Source organism: Onychostruthus taczanowskii, unplaced genomic scaffold (assembly GCF_017590055.1).
Source record: "Onychostruthus taczanowskii isolate IOZ18803 unplaced genomic scaffold, ASM1759005v1 scaffold90, whole genome shotgun sequence".
Taxonomy (NCBI): Eukaryota; Metazoa; Chordata; class Aves; order Passeriformes; family Passeridae; genus Onychostruthus; species Onychostruthus taczanowskii.
The window spans coordinates 155,486-175,078 of record NW_024506994.1 but is presented as its reverse complement, the minus strand read 5'-3'; the positions used below and the strand labels follow the sequence as shown (position 1 = coordinate 175,078).

Below are 19,593 nucleotides of genomic sequence, written 5' to 3'. Positions count from 1 at the left end.
CAAGCAGCTTGATACAACTCACATGTGAAAATTCCTTAAAAGCAAGAACTCCTAAAAGTAGCCAGTGTAAGCAACAGCCTCTTCAAATCCTCTGCTTCTAAAAAGATGAAACTCATTGGGAAATCCTGGTAGCGCATATGAAAAACCACTATTGATTCTCAGGTAAAATTCCAAGAGTGCTATAAAGAGAGGAAATATTTTAAACCAGTGATGATAAATGGAGAATTCCTATGGGCTTGTCCTACTGCCTTTAAGTAATGGTAAGAGAATACCATACAAATTTACCATTTAGAGATCCCCTTAAGGCAAAGGTCTCCAGATTGTAGCTTTTTATTTCACCTTTCACTGTAGGTAGCTGTAGCTGAGAGTGTGGGATCTTCCTACTCCCTCCTTACAAGTGGGGGAGGGTATTATTTGAATATTCACCCTGAGTATTACTGTCTGAACGTTGGTTTGCAGAAAATTTCTTCTGTTACCAAAGGAAATCTCTCAGCTGGCAACAGGAACGGAAAAATGTGTCTTTCCACCCGTCATTCACCAGAGTATATTTTAAAAGGACATTTCTTCATGTGAGACAATTTGAAAGGGGGGGAAACCAGGGAACAGTGGCTAATTTGTCAGATAATCACAATCACAAAGTACTCTGCAATGACCTCCTGGTTTACTGTATTATCTAAAATGTGCTCCTTACCTTGGAACTCAGTGCACAGCCCTGCTCATTTCTTCATTAAGTTGGATTAGAGCATTAAGATAGAGCTGGAAAGAGCTTGGGTTTACTTACATTAAACATGGCAGTAATTAGCATATTCCAAAATTGAACAATTCTCTCAGTACATGAACAAACCAATCCAGTTTGTTACCCCAGTCCATTCAGTTTGTTGTTCTATGCTTGGCTTTCTCCTGTTTTCAAGAGGTGAAGGTCAGGTAAATTGTGAATCAGAGATGAGACAGTAAAGCCAAAAAAATTTTTAAGGCTGGGCTTCAAGATGGGGGGCATTACAAAAAGCATTAAATCTTGCTCTCTCCAGTAAAATGAAGATTGATTTGCCTGCACTACTGCAATCCTAATAAAGGGGAGCCTAATACCTTTAAGCTTTATTGTGCAAAGAATACACAGTTTGTATTTCAGAAGTGATGCTCAATGGCCTTGTTGCCCTGCAATTTGCAGTGAACCAACCCTAAAGAGGAGCACACTGGCCACAAAATGCAGCCCTGGCCCATGGCTCACACATCCTGCCATGTTATCCTTCCACACCAGGGCTGTTCACAGGCATCTGCATAGAACTTTTAGATTCTGAAGGATGCATTGAATGTTCTGCCCTCCACATAGTGCCAAAATCACTCTGACAGCAGAAATATTTGATGTAATGCTTACTGTTTACAGATCCAGTCTTGTTCCAGAGAGGGACTTTGAGAAAGTCTAACAGACATTACACAGTGTTGTAAAGTCATTTGTAACTCGTCATCTCTCAAAGAGCCCTGATGGCAAAAGCAGGTCAGGAGCTGGAAGAAGTTTGCTGGTCCTAAGGCAAGAGGAGGCATCCATCCCTCTCCAGCCCTCCTGCATTACCTGCCCACCACGGCATGAGAGCACAGGGAACATCCTGGTGAACAGAACAACAGAGATGTCTCTCTTGAAAAACCAGCTGAACCAAATAAATTTTCCTTTTTCTTCCAGCTCATCAGCACAACAGAAGGTACAGAGATAATATCTGCCCCAAAGCTTAATGGGAATGCATTCACATTTCTGAAGAGGCTGACAAATGTCAGGGGCACAGAATTTTGCTGCGTTGCCTCTTCTGTTTTTAACCAGCTCACATCCCTGTTTACCTCAATGTGACGCACATTCCTCCTGCTTAGCTCCACTGATCTGGAAACCAAAGGCTCCTTCAAGATGAAATAAATTGTTCCTGTGGCAATGCCAAGGGGCTGATTTAATATAGTTTGGAGAGTTCTCAATTCAATTTCACACCCAACGATTGAGCTAAAAGAAAAATCCACACTTTACATTTCTTCTTCATAGGAACACTGTTATTTTACTGTATCATCAGCCACAGCTTTTCTGAGTGCACCATATTTGAAGTACTCCAGTTCCAGATGCTGTATGAGCTCCCTGAAATGCTGGAAGTGCTCTTTCAAACCAGCTGGCAAAGTGCACATTCTATGACCAGATCCATTAGTTTCAAACCCAGTGCTGCGGAGTGCTGTGTAGAGACATCATTCTTTGTTCCACGAAAAGCTACATTTGATTCCAGTGCTGGCTACCATTATTGTGCAACATCACATAATAATTGACTTTTATTTTTCTCTTTTGCATTGTATTTGTCAGTGGAAAAAAAATATCAAAACTTGAACAGATTTGTAAAAGATTTAATGCAATTGTTTTCCAAATAGCAGCCAAACATTTTGCCTTGAGAATGGTAAAAATAATGCTAAGAACAAAGATGTGAAGAAAATATTCAGACTGTCCTGCAAAAACAGCCTATTTCTGTTTGCTTTAAGATTTCAAACAATAACTGAGTAGATAATGTATGTAGTGAACTCGAAGGAGCTCATCTGCATTGGATTTAAGAATGTTCATAGCACAATACCAGCTATCGCTTTTGTCTTGTTCCTGTTGTTAAGCCCAACAATTAATTGGTAGCAAAAGGAACAAATTACTGTGTATAAAGTTCTTATTATCTTAATTTAGCACACAGAATAAGGAAGAAAAACAACCTTAATTAGTTTTTACCAAAAGCTGCTACATTTATGTTAATAAGGAACGTTCCAGGAGCAGATCTTTGCAGCAAAACAGTTGGTGCTGAGGACTTTCTGATCAGGTGCCACAGACTGAATGCCCATTAGCAGTTGGAGCATATCAGGCATGCTACTAGGGTGCATTTTCTATATAAATTTCATCTGAAAGGCATCCAGTTCATGAACTGCTCTGTGATGTGAACAAAAAGCGCAGTTAATGAAGAGCAACAGGAAAGTTGCCTCATGAGAATGCCCAGCTCAGACTCAAAATGCTAATGTAGATACAAGCCTGTATCCCTCATAAAAACAGTTAGCTGGCACTCCAGGAGAAGAATAAAGCAGTTCCACAACCAAACTGAAGTGCCAGAGCCAATAATAAATAAAGGACTTGTGGTCAAACCTGTGCACAAAACTAGGACTGAAATTATTTATTATGAGAAGCTGTGTGAAAATTATTCATATTCATAGAACTACAGAATGGTTTGGGTTGGAAGGGACCCTAAAGCTCACCTAGTTCCAAACCCCTGCCATGGGCAGGGACACCTTCCAGTGATGGTGCAACCACAGCTTCTCTGGACAACCTGTGCCAGGGCCTCACCACCCTCACACCAAAGAATTTCTTCCTATTATCTGTATAAACTTTGATACTGTAAGAAAAGCTTCATAAATATCCATCTTATTATGACACTATTTTTCATTGGCAACTGCAATTTCATGTCCTCAAACCTCCTGAGGCCACCCCACTGTCCTGTTTGTGTGGTGACACTGAGGCCAGGACAGACCCACAGCCACAGTGGGAAACCACAAGCTCATGGGAAACCATGGGAGTAGAACCAGAGTTTTCATAACTCATTCTGAATCACTTTATTTCTACACAATCCCTAACTGGAGTATAGAAACCTCAGCCTCTTAAAAATCTGTTACTGAAGCTGTGGAAGTGTCAGGGGACACCTCTGTTGCTGTGATGCAGAATCAGGACGTCAGTGTGCAAAATGCTAAATGCAAGGAAGAACTACAATAAAGGCAACACCAAGAGCTGAGAAACTGTGCCTTATTTATAGTCTTGGAGATGCAATGTTGTAAAACAACCATAAAATGCACACTACTTATTCCCTGACACTGTCAACCCAGTTAAACTAGAAAAATAAACAAGAACAAGCCATGGGACAGTTTAAACTAATAAAATGCTTGCATTGCCCATTCCTGATTTACTGTTTTGCCTACAGTGATCAACATTTATAGCATTTCAGCTGCTCTCATCAGTCATGGGGAATGCTTTCTCCCTCTCCTCTCCTCTAACACTGCAAACTGCACGAATAGGACTAAAAATACAGTTTCAACTTGTCTGGATTTAGAAAGGACACTGACAATTTTGAAAGTGACTATGAAGCAAAAAAAACCTCAAGTAGGAGAGCAGAATAGAATCTAATATCATGCAGCTCCATAAATGTTACTTAACTGACGAAAAAAGGTACAAGGGGAACTCCTGACCCCCCATGCACATCCTCTCATCATCATCCTCTACTTTGCAGCCCACAGTCAGTGACCCCCCAGTCACAGCCAGCAGCACTGTGACCACTGTCTAATGCTCTGCTTGTGCTGTTTGACTGTTCCTTGCTCTTCCCAGTCTGTCCCAACCATCTGTCATTCCCTGTCTTACACTTCATTTGCAAATTACTCGAGTAGGTCTGTTGTCTGTACATCTGAGCAGCTCCTAGGAGCTGCAGCATCTGAGACTGGAGGCTCTTTGTACAGTGAAGATAAACCAAGGATGGGAATACTTTGCCTCCAGTCAAGTGGCTGAGTGGAGTCTTTAGCAAACCGACATCAACTACAAGTAAATGACATTTCAGAATTAATGGCATAAACAGAAGTATCAGAGATAAACATGTAAGGAAGTGGTAAAAAGAAAACTAAAGACAATGTCATCAGCGGGCTGGAAGGGCAGGAAACGTCCTGTTTAAAAATGTGACAAATTGGGAGATATTGACATCACATTGATATATATCATGTATATATACACAGGGAGCGCAGGAGGTGAGGGAGGGGATTCTGCCCCTATTCTGCATCCACCATTGAGGACCCCACTGCAGAAAGGACAAGGACCTGATGGAGCAGGTCCAGAGGAGGCCACATGCTCAGTGGAATGGAGCACATCTTCAGTAGCTTGCCAGTGAAAATCCATGTTCATCATCAATTCTTTATGCATATTTTCTTTTTAACCTAACTTGCTCCTTGTAGTCTTTCCTTCACTAATTGTTTACGAGAGAACAATTGTACTTGATGCATTTATTTGAACAGATTTTTTTTTTTTTTTTGTTTTATTATTACATAGGATATAGACTTTCCCCACAACAGGAATTGTGCTAAAATATAAAGGCAGCAGCGTAAATAAATAAATAAATAAATATGTATGTATAAATTTCAGTATTTCAGTTCAGAAAAAGGAATAACTACAGATAACAGTCTGTTCCTCCTAACTTCAAACGGCAAAACTTGCACAGACTAAAATGTTAATGTTCACACATTGCATTGAAAGAGTTATAAAAGACTGCAAGTTTCTCATTCTCCAACATTCACTGATTTAGTGCCCTCAGAGGAAGCTCAAATGAGCTATAATCTGCTGGGTATAATTCCTCTTAATGCTGTTATCAGTCTGAAAAGTTTAACTGTGAATTTGATTTTGCAGATCATGGCAGAGAATGAATGGAAACCATCTGCATAAACAAAGATAATACACTCTTCCCTCCATGCTGCTTCTAGATTGTCATTGGAACCCCCAGTTCAGCAGTGACCTACAAAAAAAACTGAAGATGCTTTCCAGTTTGAATAAACTTCAGTGGGGAAAAAAAAAAAAAAGTGCTTGAAACATTTTTACATTTGGAGAGGCTGTCTTCTTCCCCATCAGAGGTCCCAGTCTTTAGAGGACACCAGGATCTCAAGCTGCACAGATGCTGAAATACCAAGGGAACACCACACAATGGTTTATCTGCCTATTAAAAAATATTTCAACAGCATATTTTAATTTCCAGCATACACCACAATACTTTATTTGCCTCTAGAACTTTACAGTGTTACAGTACCTCATGACATCAAGAATTTAGCACACATCAGAAAACTGGGCTTGTGCAGGCCAGGAAAGAGGATTTGTGTGGACTTAGTAAGCAGATTCCAGCATGCAAAAAGGCTGAGATGACATACAGGTTCTGTACTGGGTACAGAAGGGTAGAAAAATAAGCAGAGTTTTCCATCTGACTCAACAGCCACTAGTACCATCCACTTCCAGACAGCACAGGGAATTTCAGTCTTACAGTGATATAATTGTTTTATTAGGCAGATGGAAGGAACCCCGGGGTGAAAAAGCAAATATTCCTGACCAAACTGCTCCCATGTAATTTTTCAACCAACTGGAAAATTTCCAGTTGGCACGAATTCTGTTTAGAAACAAGAATTGGAAAGTAGACTAATCCTATCTTAGAGCTAAAACTAGCACTGCTCTTCATCAAAACCATTTTCATTTCCTGATGTGAAAAATATATCAGTAACAGCATGATATTAAAAAGATACTGGACTGGGATTATGAAACTGAAGCTGCTATGCACAGGTCTAGAGCAATTGGTGAGAAGGAATGAGCCCTGTGACTGGCAAGCAGGGTTGTAACAAATGGAGATGTTCTTCTTTTTATGAACAAGTTTTTTACAAATAAGTAGGACACAAAAATAATCAGCATCCCATAGTTTCTTGCCCTGTGGCACTGTTTCACACTGGCTCTGTGTTGCATTTGCCCTGCAAATGCCCTTGTGCCAGTGTGGAACGCTGGAGACAAACGTGCAGAACCAGAGAATGTCCAGAGCTGGATGGGACTCACAAGGATGACCAAAGTCCAACTCCTGGCCCTGCACAGGACACCCCAACAATGCCACCCCGTGCCTGAGAGTGTTTTCCAAACACTCCTTGAGCTCTGTCAGCCTTGGGGCTGTGACCATTCCCTGGGGAGCCCACTCAGTGCCCAGTCACCCTCTGGGGAATCCCACCTAAGCCTCCCATATCCAGACTCAAGGAGTCTGGCTGAGGTGCAAATAGATTCTAATTGACAGGAGAAGAAGTGGGATGCCAAATCTGGTGGAAACAGTCGTTCAAAACAAAGGGAAGCCACCTGTTCCTTGTGGAGGTTACATCTTCAGAGCTCAGAGGATGTCCCAGACCACTCAGCTTGATGCATCGACTGTGCCTGCATCCAGCTGCAATCACTGCATTGCAGAAGCAGTATCAGTTGTAGCCCCAAAACCAGAATTTATACTTTTGAATTGAAATTGAAATTGTATATTTAATCAGTATGGGGTATTAATATTAAATTAAAAAGGGTAAATTATCAACTAAAAGTGAATACATTCATGCTCAGCATAGTCCAGACTTTCTCCAAGGGATACTCAAACCAGAAACACAATAGAACTGGATTTGCTACATAAAAACTTCAAATTGAATGGAAAACCTTAGGGGGGAATAAACCAATGAGGGTACCTTCATAGAAGTAAGTGGTCCCAACTGAAAGAGGTCAGGGTTAGATTGGGTATCAGGAAGAAATTCCTCCCTGTGAGGGTGGTGAGGCCCTGGCACAGGGTGCCCAGAGATGCTGTGGCTGCTCCATCCCTGGCAGCATTCAAGACCAGGTGGGACAGGGCTTGGAGCAACCTGGGACAGGGGAAGGTGTCCCTGCCATGGCAGGAGGTGGGACTGGATAATCTTTAAGGTCCATTGCAATCCAAACCAGGCTGTGATTTGGTAATTTTATGATTCTAAAACAGAGTAATTAAATAGGTACCAACCTGCAGCATTATCATTTATGCCTCATTTTACACACAAGTGTACACTCCTATCATACCATCATTTTACCATACTTATATGAACTACTTATTCCCAAAGTAAATTCCCCTTATCCAAGACCTTTTCTTTATAGAATTGTTACTCCTTTGCTCTGCTTCTATTTAACTATACAACATATAAACTATAAAACTGTATAAGCAGGAATTTTACACAGAGACAATGACATGAAAAAATATTCTATGCTGTATTCCAGGATGCAGCATGCATTGAGTGAACTCTTGTTTCGTGACTACTACTGTATGCCATACAGTAGTATACTGTGTGTATACTCCTTCCCAAAAAATATCACCACTTTGGGAGTAAGGATTGCAGGCAGCTTGTTTACATCACTACAGTATTTCAACAGTGTCAGTCTAACAATTTGCTAAAAAAACATGAAGCAGACACCTAAATATATTTCGTCTTTATTCACTTATTTAAAAAAAATCAGGCAAAACCACATCACCTTCCAAGCCTCTAAAATTTTAAGTACACTAATAATTTACTTCTGTCTAACATAAGTAGCATGCTCATTTCTGCTATGGCCCAGCATTTGGCTTTGCTCCCAGCTGTCTTGATTAATAAGAATTTTTTTTAGCTCAACAACTCTCAAATTCTGGTTCAAGGACTGGCAGACTCCTGCAGAAATCTGGCTGGTCACACAGCCCTGCAGTTCCTCTCATGGAATCAGCTGTTTCTAAAGATAAAGGTACTACTTTTCACACGTCAGTGGTTTCCTTCTTAGGCTCTGTAAACAAGGAAGCAACATGAAATCTCCTTTCTAAACAAGAAAATGTGCATCTGAAAGTTCTAACCAGTCTCACCAGAGACAAACAGCACAGCTGCAACAGCAAACTTGGGCTGGAGCACCTCTCCTGTGAGGAAAGGCTGGGAGAGTTGGGGCTGTTCAGCCTGGAGAAGAAAAGGCTTTAGGAGTTCTGAGGTTTATAGCAGCTTTGGGATACTTAAAAAAGATAAGATTGAGAAAGACTCTTATAAGAAAGACAGACTTTTACCAGGGCCTGTAGTGGCAGACAAGGAGCAACGGGTTTAAACTAAAGAGGGCAGGTTAAGATTGGACTTAAGGTAGAAATTCTTCCCTGGAAGTGTTCAAGGCCAGGTTGGATGGGGCTTGGAGAAACCTGGGATAGAGGAAGGTGTTCCTGCCCATGGCAGAGGTGGAACCAAATGATATTTGAAGGTCCCTTTTAACCCAAACCATTCAGTGAATCCACATTTGTTTTGCTGACAGAAGTGTGATACTGCTGCTAATTATCCACTGCCATTCACAAGAACTCAAGAGATTTGCATCACACAACTGTTTAGTCGTGAGAATGTCTCTATACAGCTGTGACTGATTTATTTCTTCTTGCACTACATTTAATCCTGTTGTTTAAGCAAGGGCTGCTCAGAATTTTGACCCTGCCCTACCAAGACAGTATCATTCACACTTTTTTTGAGGCTTTTCCCTTTTGATTACTGTCATTATCCTCAACCTGCTTTCAGAAAGGAACATGTGAGCTCATCCACTTCAATGGCTTCACCATTTGAGAATGAACTGGTTCTGGTTTAGACATTCTGTAAACAATTATGCACTCACCTTATGGAAATTATATTTGGAGTGTAGATTACTTATGGAAATGACTTGAACAGTGTGAAAGCTTTAGTCAAAATATCTAAACTCCACATCTCCTTTGTCCCACTTATCCCATAGCCCTGTCAAACAAGGAAGGCACATTGATTTGACATGACTTGCTCAGAACAACCCAGACCTAGTTACTTGCAAAGTATTTCCAAACTTATTTCCAAAATTTGAGTCAGATAAAAATATCTGTAATTGTCCAGGTCTTTCTTCTCTCCCCCTTTTAAACACAAATGTTATTTTTTTTTTAATCTCCCACCCTCAACAGTCTCTTTGTAACCTATGAATTCCTAAAGATAATTTCAAACAGTAAAAAATTATTTCAGCTGCATCCTAAAGCACACTTAGGTAGATTTTAACAGCTCCTGTACACTTAAATATCTGTCTTACCCCTGCATTTTTAGCAGTTGTTCTCTGCTCTGGCCACTACTAGGGTTGCTATTTCTATTAATTAAAGTAATTATCTGTGTTATTATATAACATAAATGAATTCACTTACACCATAACCCTCCCCACGTTATGTATCTTGCTATTAATGGATTTACACATTGTTTTCCTCTTAATTTTTATCTATCACAAGACTGCCCTTGTTCTTATTTAAAACCTCTGATAATGGAAGTGTATTTTGTGATTTTGCACACTTGATTTTCACATTATATTTAAATCCTTAAACTACTCTAAAGCAAAAGGAGTATCTGATCTAGCCCTAACAGTCTCTCATTGTGTGTCTCATCTGTCCTTTGCATCAGGATAGATAATCTCCATTATGCATTCAAAAGTGCCTCCTTAGCTGCTAATTCTCATGTTCTTCTTGGTCTCTCAGATAATCTTCTTAGGAGACACTATTTGCCAGCTGAATAAGGTCACTGAAAATGACTTTTCAGAAAAATTATTTTCCTCTAACTTCAGACTTTATTTCAAAAGCTAACTTCAAAATAATTTTCACCAACAGTACTTGCCATTATTAATTTCTTCAATTGCTAAAATCAAAACTGAAAATCAAATAAAATTACCTACCTCCATTGGCTAAAAAAACTGCACCCAGAACAGTCTCATAATTTGATATATGTTTTACTGTTTCACCTACTGGTTGGATATTTCCAACAGTTTAAAAATTACTGTTAATTTGTTTCTAGTATCATCTACCACACTGAACAAAAACAAGGGAAAACACAAAATTCCTTCTTGCATTCCAGGAGAATGAAGCAGAAAGATAGAGGAGGTGGGAATAAAATATATTTTAAAAAGAATTTTTTTTTTTTGGGTAAGGTTTCCAAATTCTTTTCTGTCCCATACATGCATATGTAGCCTAGTCTAGTCATGTTCAATAGTTTAATTCCTTGTGGGACATTTAGCAGCAAAAAGTTTTGAGGAAGGAGCTGGAAGCATAGTGGCAGCACCCCAGAGTGCCCATTCACAAAGGGATTTTGTTACCTGGAGGTGGGATGGAAGCCTGTGGAAGATACTTTCAGTAAAGCAGAAAGCTTTACTATCAAGATTAATTTAACTAAGGTTTCAAAGGTGCTTAACACCTGCTTGATGAAAGCTTTGTCACAAAATCCTCCTTTTTTTTTAGACTATCAATGAGTTTTTCCAGCATCTTGTATATCTTTTAACCTTAAATCATTCCACTACAGCACAAGAAGTCAAAGTCATCTGCTCTCACCTTGGTCTTCCATTATTTCTCTTTTTTTCATGAGCTCTCCTTCCATCCCAACTCCCCTGCTGCTGTCACCCCCGCAGACACCAGTCCTGCCACCATCTGCCACCACCTGCCCCAGCCTCCACAGGAGTTTTCTCCACTCTTGGTCTTTCCCAACAGAGGAACTTCATCAGAGTGACTTCCCTCCTCACAGTCCCCATGCTCCCCCTCCTCATTTTGACCACATTTTGAATAACCAATTGATTTCCTCCTCCCTCAGCTCAGAACATCTCCTTCCTCAGCTCCATCTACGATCTGCCCCTCAGAGATATTTGCTTCTCTTAAAAAAATGTTCTTCTCTGAGGGAGAAAGGCCATTTCTGCTGGTGTGTTGCTTTTGGGTTTTTTTTCTATCAGCAGTAGGAAATAAAACAATAATCCCCCAAACAAAACATATTCCACCCCACCACCAACACCTGTGGTACACCACAACACCACCAACATTTGTTTTGTGGTTAAAACAAATTTGCCAGTATAGATGTAATTATTCAGACAATTCAAAAGTTTTTATTCTTAGTGGTTTAGTTATAGGTTTTCTCTAAGAAATGTGGACAAGTAGCCAAAACTGAATTGTCACCAGGCACAAGGATACACAGCAAAGGATGATAAAATTTGAGGATGGCAATGTTTGAGTAAAATTTGTACAGCAAATAAAACAATCATCTTCTTATCTTCTCCATATATGGAATTTCTTTCATTGAAAGGTTTTATTAGCAGGTTTTTTACCATTATGTGTTCATCTGCCTCACACCAGCACATCTGACCTACATGAATGAAAGGACAAGTGAGATTTCAGCAAAGCAGCTTCTCTCTGCCTGTGCAGCAGAAGTCCTGCTGCATGATTCAGCCCTCTGGATGCCTCCACCTTTTAATGGCAATCATATCCCTCACTGTAACAAATGAAGCAGAGAGATTCTTCTGCAAGTGACAAATTGAGCTGCAGAAATTCCGCTGCACAGCTGCCTGTTGCTACTGGTCAGAGCTCAATGGGTTCATTGGGTTTCTCAACTCAGGGACTATTACTTCAACAGGTTGAGCTACCTGGTGCTGCAAAACTGGAGGCTCTTCCATGCTCCTGATAAATACGAAGCCATCCTGTAAAATAAAGTCAGTCTTTCTGTCTGCCAGAATCTAATGCAGATTCTGAAAAGCAGCACGTTTGGACTAATTAAAAATAAGACAACAAACACACACATCCCAACAAAAACAAACCACAAACCCCCCCCCCCCAACAAAAAAAAACCAAAATCAGCTACTAACTCAGCAAAGCTCCTTGGTCTCTGGAAAATGCCTAGAGCTCAATGACATTTGAGACTGAACATCTACAGAACATGATTCATAAAAACAAGAATTATTAATTACACCAGCTCTGCATGCCAAATCCAGTTTCATAATCAGAGAACTTACTTCCTGGTGCCTTAGTGTTCCATCTGCAAACGAGAACAATTGGAACTTTTTACCTATAATATCACCTTGAGGTTTTCCAGCAACTCCAAGTGTACAGAAGAGAAGGTGCCATGGAGATGCTGCTGCAGCATCCAGCTCTACACAGACCCATCCAGCTCTACACAGACCCATCCAGCTGTTTTTCCACCCTGCAAGGACAGTGGAGCTGTTTGCTCCATCACAACTGCTACAACCAAATGCTTCTCCTTGATTCAGCACCAACAGAAATTCCATGGGGGTCAGTTAAAGGCATCACAAGGACACTGATGTTGTGACAAGGCAGACTGTGCTTCCAGGAATGGACATAGACAAAGCAGAAATCAGCCAGAATCCTAGATGGAAAACACAGGCTGGAGCCAAACTCCACGGCTGCATGTGCTTTTTAGAGGCATTGCCAATTAGGAAAGGAAAGGGGAGAAGTCTCCCCTGGGGGAAATTTTAATTCTGTTGGCCTTTAGAAGGAGAAGGTGCTTATTGAAAATCATATTAGTGGGGGACTCTTCAGGAAGGACTCATGCATACAATGCTGGTGACACTATAAATATGTGCATGGAAAGCACACAGTTTTCCAGCAAGTGGCCACTGACTGGAGGCTTTGCTTGGCCGGTTTCTGGTCCTTGGCAGCCTGTGTTAGCCAAGTGTTTGACAAACTGTGGTACAATTTCCTCAGTGTCTTTTTGCCAAGGAAGAATTCTCTGCTCAAGACCACACTGTCACGGTTGTTTGCACTCTAGCATATGATTAGGCAGCATCTTCCAAAGCAAACAGGCTGTTTAGCACTTGAATGATCAAAACGGAGTAGATTATTTAAGGCTCTGGTAAAATCACCCCTAGAAAATTTTAAAGGAAGACCTCTCCAACCACAAAGCATGTTCATTGTCTATGAGCAAAACAAAACCCCAAAACTTAGTAAAAATTACTAAAAAATTAGTAAAGATACATAAAGGGTTGAGCAAAAAAATTACTACAAATTTCTAAAAAGTTACTAAAGATACATAAAAGGTTGGTGCAGACCTCTGCCTCAGAACCTGCAATGCTGCTCAGTATCAAATCTTAGTCATGCTAAGCAGCAGCAAACAGCAGCAGTAAAATTTGAGACAAAAGAGTGCACATATACAGCACCTTCAGAGGAAAATGAGACTGGATCACTGCAGACCTGAAAATAACGTGTCCTTGATTTTTTTTTTTTTTTTTTTTTTTTTTTTTGAGAGGAAGAAAAAGGACTTGAGTGCTTTATCTTTCTAGGATCTTCTGAGAATTTTAATTTAATTCTAAAATTTTAATAATTTAAGTAATTATTTAATGAAAAATCAGTATCACACATGCATCCATATTACAAGTATGTCAATCCACAGCTGCACTGATTAATTTTTCAAATCTGCTTAAGAAAATCACCATCTCTTCAGTCCTCCTCAAAAAGGCTGGACCATTTGTCAGTAGAATTACAAGCTCCATCTTATCTTATTACCTGCCTGGGATTAATTCTGCACCTTCTACCAACACATTCTAGTTGTTATTTATTTTCATTTGACAAATTACTCATTGTCCAGCTATCCTTATGAAAGGGAAGAATCTTCACGTGACTTCCAAGAGAAAGCAGGAGCAGAGAGAATACAAAACCCTCTGACTTGCTTTGCTGTTCCCTTTTAGCATTAAAAGGATGAAGAAGGAGAAGCAGAAGGTTTGCCATATTCAGAGGTGTGTAAACACCTGCAGCTGCCACCAACCTCTGATGAAATAGCAGCATCCCCTTCGTCTGAGGCGAGGGAAAAGCAAGTACAAATAAGTGAAGATCAGCCTAAAGAGCATATTATGACCATTAGAAGTCTTACCATTCTATAATTTATTTGGGAACTTCCCTAAAGAGTCCAGCTGCCTTCACATAAGGGTGTTAGAAGAGAGAAAGCCCAACCTGTGACTGCAACTGGGAGCACCTCAGTGTGCAGCAGCACTGGCTGCACAAGCCCCAGCTTTGCTGTCAGAGTCTCTCTGTGCTGACCCTGAAGCCAAGAGCAGGGTCAGAGTCCTGGAAACAGCACTACAGCATTTGGAAAGCCCCTCTCCATTACCTGCTCCAGATCAACACAGACAGTAAGGAGAGATCAAAAGACACACAAGTCAGTCTATTTCTCCAGAACTCTTGGATTGTGCAGATTTCACAGACTCAGCCTTATTTGCAATTAGAAAGAACTACCAACTACGGAAAATGCCAAGAGAAGGTACAGAGCAGGCCTTTCAAGCCATCAGGGTATTTTTGGCAGTCATGCCGTTGTTTGCTTCCCTCCTTATAGCCCGTCTGTGGTGTCTTATGACTGTGCAACAGACTCTTCCCACGGATCAAGCTCACATGGCTAAGGAGAAGGAGGTAAAGGCAGAAACCCAGAAACTTTCCCAGCAAGTCATGCTTCCTGCCACTGGACAGCTGGCATCATCCACAGGGGCAGCAACACTTCTCCCCCTTTCTCCAGTTTTCTTCACTTGACTCTGGCCTTAGAGCACTTAAACTTTAAACCTCAGAACATCTTTGTGAATGAGCTACTTAGACAAGTGGAGAATTGAAGTGGAGAGCAAAAACCACAAGCATCTAGTGGTTTTGCCCTTTAGACCTCAGAAGTTTAGACTGCTAAACCTCTAAAAGGCAACTGCAGGACAGTGACTGAACCTCCAACCCATCCATCCCAAACTATTCCCATTAGCAGGGTGCTCACTGGAGCATCTGAACTGAGTAATGAATTTACAGATTGAAAGAGATCCTGATCCAATTGGGATGAATCCTCCAAAGCAACAGTCCAAACAGTGCAATTATTCCTATTATTGCCCTTTGCTGCCTCATGCACACATTGGGTTTTTTTCCCTGTGTTAAGATAATGGTTCCATCCAAATTACATTACTGTCTTCAGGATGTGATTCATCTGGATCATTAGTACTTCTTCTCTCTTACAGTAGTGCCAAGTTGCCCCAGTCCTACCTTGTTTCCAAATGGTCTGTGTAAACAAAAATGAGGAGAGAATATGTAGAATTAATCATATAAAAACACATTGCTTAGAGTAAGAAATACAAGTTTAGATTCTCTTCCACTGTTTCAGTGATGTCTGGGATTCCTCTATTAGAAATAAACAAGATATTCATTAACTAATTGCTTATGCAACAAAGATCATTACAGGAAATTATCATCTAGAGGCACTGAAAGAATCTTAATTATCCAGGTGAACTTCAAAGCAGAGCTGCACTTTGTGATTTCTCTGGCTGCCTTCTCAACTTTTCTAGCTCCTGATCTACAGTCAGTAGCATGTTGATTAGCCTGACCCAATTTCTGGATTAGAAAAGACAACTCAAAGCAGCAGCTGATCAGAAGTGAAGGGCTTGTTGGATGGGTTCATGGGTGCCAAACCCACAGTGTCAGTGTTGGGGGCCAGCTGCCATTGCCAAGGTACCCATACAAGCCTCTGTTCATTGAAAGGATGAGCAGCTCCAAATGCAGCAAGCAAAAAGCTTTGCCTTCAGTACTAAATAACTGCTCCAGAGGCCAAATGGAAACAGAGTGTTTCCAAGCCTGCCAGGTGCTAAGAGCATAATGCCTACAGAAAAAGGTCTTCAGAGGTGGAAGAGCAGCAATAAGCTGGAGAGCTCCCTCTGCTCCAAGTCCTGTGCCCAAAGCCAACTTTGTACAAGAATTCCCCAGCTCTGAGGGACAGATGCTCTTGAGAAGTGGCAGCTTCCAAGAGTCCCCACTGCCACCTGCTGTGGGAACTGCTGCTCCAGAACCCCAGCACTCAAAGCTCTGCTACTGCAGTCCTGGCAGGCTCCTTATACCTCCTCCCAGCCTCCAGCTGGGGCCAACACATGCTGCAAAGTGCAGAGCGACGGCTCCGTGTTGTCAACATCCTTCTCCCAAACCTCATGGGAGAACAATGGCTCAGTAACATCAGCATCCTTCTCCCAAACCTCATGGGAGAACAATGGCTCAGTAACATCAGCATCCTTCTCCCAAACCTCATGGGAGAACAATGGCTCAGTAACACCAGCATCCCTCTCCCAAGCCTCATGTCAATTTTAAACCTAAATTGAAATAAAAGTGAGATATGCTGTAAGCATATCCCAAACCCTGAACACAACTCTTACTGACATCAGAAAACTATTCTACATGACTAACAGCTCATCTTAGCAAATCTCATCAACACCATACTTATTCTAAGATCTTCAATATCTGTTCTACCACTGAGTGAACATTCCCTTCATACAGGGAGAATTATTCCCTGCAATAAAACCTTCTATTGGAGAAGTGACAATAGCCTGGACTACAGTTGTCAGTGCTACCTGTGCCTTCAGGCTGACCCACAAAAGGGCTGGGCAGAGGGGTACTCCCAGGATGAGTGGAGAAGACAGGAATTCTGCACTTGCTTTTGCTCTTCAACTTCCACACCCATCTCTTCTCAGCAACAGCCTCCTTCATTTTAACCCTTAAATCTGTACCTCATCCTATCAAAGTCAACTTTTCTATGCAGTGACCACACTGTCACCAAAAAACCTCACTTTGAAGTGAACCCTTTTGCACAACAAGAAAAAAAAAAAAAAGCCATACTGTTTTTTTCCCTGCAATTCTCCTGGAAGCGAGCAAGCAGCAGTAGGTATCTCCAGCTTTACATTATCAGCAGCAGTGAAACTTTCACAAAAAGGATGCCCACACTGCAGGCTGCTGCATGGGGAGCCTGGGGATGAGCACAGAGCTGGCCACAGCCTCCACAACAGAGTTTGGGGACAACCCAGTGGAAAGGAGCTGCAGTGAGCTGTGGGTCACAGAGCACACGCTGCTCACAGCCTCTAAGCCAGGAAACTTCCAAGTAGACTTTGCGTTTCTAAGCTGCAGTGCAGTCTGCAGTGCAGTCCCCACTGTAAATATACCCAAAGTCCTTGCAATCAACATTTTAATTCTAACATAAGGGGGGAAAAAAGCAAAACAGAGCAATTTCAATCAAAGCAAACAAGAAACAGAAAGTCCAAGTAAGACAAAAGGGTTACAATTCCTGTAATGTCCCTGTAACCCTCTTGTTCTCTTATCTCATACTCCTGCCCCACACTTTATAGATGCTGCAGCTTAAATCAGGCTAATCTGAATCTTACCCAAGCCACTGGAATGCTTTCTGCCTGGTTTATGTTAGTCAACATTTTGCTTTTGCATTGCTACTGACATATGACTAGGATACAAGAAGCTCACTACAACTTTAATTTCTTGCATCAAACATGGACCAGACACTAAAAGACCCAGGTACAAGATCATATCAGTGCAGGTGTAAATCCTATATGTTAAAAGAAAATGCTCTCAAGTGAAAAAAAAAAAAAAAAAGAGAAAAAAAAGTAAAGAAAATAAAAAATTAATAAGCAGATAAACATTTTACTACTTCCAAATAATACAAGAAACATGTCCCAATGCAGGCAAGACTCCTCATCTGAATCGTTCCTCTGAATTACTCACTTTTTCATCTCTAAATTCAGTATCACTATCAAACTGTTAAGAAAAAGCTTCTTAAATTAAGAAGAATCTCTTGATGCCACACAAAAGCAGGTGTGTAAGGTATAAATGATCTCACACATTAACAGACTAACAGGCAAATAAAAATCATCAGAGCCTCTTGCAAATCAAAGTAGTTTTATTTACAGTGGCTTCAATGTTTGACTCAGAACCAAACACAACCACGGTTCAAAATTTGACCTCCAATTTGTAAATCCTTTTTACCCTGTTCCAGGCTTTCAATATTAAGAACCATCAGATTAGAAACTAATTTTGTCTGTACCTTTGTCCTTTATAAACTGCTGAATATCACTGTATTACATCTATGAGCTCTTTCAGATGATCTGTGAAAAGCATACTTAGAATTCCTCTTTCAAACTTAATTTGCAGTGATTTTCTTGCAGTAATATGAGAATAAATGAAAAAGATAATTGATTTCAACAGTAAGCAATTACACACAATGACTTTTCTACAGCAGTTGTCTAATTAAGAGACTATGAGCCCTGCATATCAAGCCTTAGATTTAAGCATTGTTTTTCAGGTATGCATATGATATGCAAGATGCATAACTTTTTGTGTTCTCTTACACTGCAGATGCACAAAGATACTTACTACAAACTTTTAGCCCTTCACAAAAAATTTATGTTTGCATATTTGATTTGAAAATGAATGAAAGAAACAGCTACTGTTCAACTGAGAAAGATATCTGAAGGTTATCAACATCAATAAATAACATTTACGGCAAGGCTGATCTAAAAAGTGATACTGGACTAAAAATAACTTGACAAAATTAACAATGAAAGATTTTTTGTGAATATGAAACATGCATATGCACAGATGTCAGTTATATAACCCATTTCTTACATCATTAAAGAGTAAATACCAGGCTATTCTTTCAGCTCATCAGAACACAGTAAAAAGCAGACACATTTCCTTTCCCATATTTCTCTCCCCTAATTAACAGATTTTTTAAACTGCGTTTCTTTTACTACCGCAGCAGAATCTCATCTGCCCCTTACTGTCAATTGCTACATACAAATGCCTATTGCTCCCAAAGGCTTTTCTAAGAAGCAACAAAAGGATTGCAGGCGCATACCTTAACCTCTTGGCTGGCAAAAACCTCCACATCAACCCCACAGGCAACCAGAGTGGAAACATCACAGTCCATGCTACGGGCTGGCATCCCCCGCCTTTGTACACAGAGTTAGGCAAGCTCAGAGTCACAAACGATGCAAGAAAACAACAAAAGAATTAAAAAAAAAAAAAAAAAATCTTCAGTACTGCAATTGAACAGCCCAAGATTCAGTTTCAGCGCTGGCAATGCCTGCAAGCCTCCAACACGAGCTCTGTGCACTCAAAGTGAGTTGCTGGTTGCCTGTCCCCCGTACACCCACCAACTGAGCAGGCACAGCATAGTAACAGCGCTATTCCATCTCTCATGGCAATGACATCACCACAAAGACTGACATAAGCTAAATCTATTTTTTCAACCCTTTTTATCTCTAGGCAGCACAGTGGATCAAATTGAACATGATTATGTGCTAAATCTGAACTCGGACTAAATCAATTCAAGCAGCATTCACTGTCAACTGAGTCATAGCTGTTGTTTCAGCTGAGTGCTTATGGTGGAAAAAAAAAAAAAAGAAAAAGCGATCGCCTGACGCTGAAAGCTCCACTCCGAGTGTAAATTAAC

The 19,593-nt window shown here is 40.6% G+C and overlaps 1 protein-coding gene across 2 annotated transcripts in view; it reads right to left on the bottom strand.

Annotated features, from left to right (window-relative positions):
- RCAN2 (regulator of calcineurin 2) overlaps positions 1 to 19,593 on the bottom strand; it is an 85,034-nt gene that overhangs the window by 22,999 nt on the left and 42,442 nt on the right. The window contains exon 1 of one of the 2 annotated variants that reach the window (XM_041426188.1): positions 18,997 to 19,260. The exons of the other annotated variant lie outside the window; for it this stretch is intronic. Coding sequence (XP_041282122.1) covers positions 18,997 to 19,083 — 87 coding nt within the window. The 5' untranslated portion in view covers positions 19,084 to 19,260. Of the gene's footprint in view, positions 1 to 18,996; positions 19,261 to 19,593 lie in introns of those variants that run through there. 2 annotated transcript variants of the gene reach the window in all.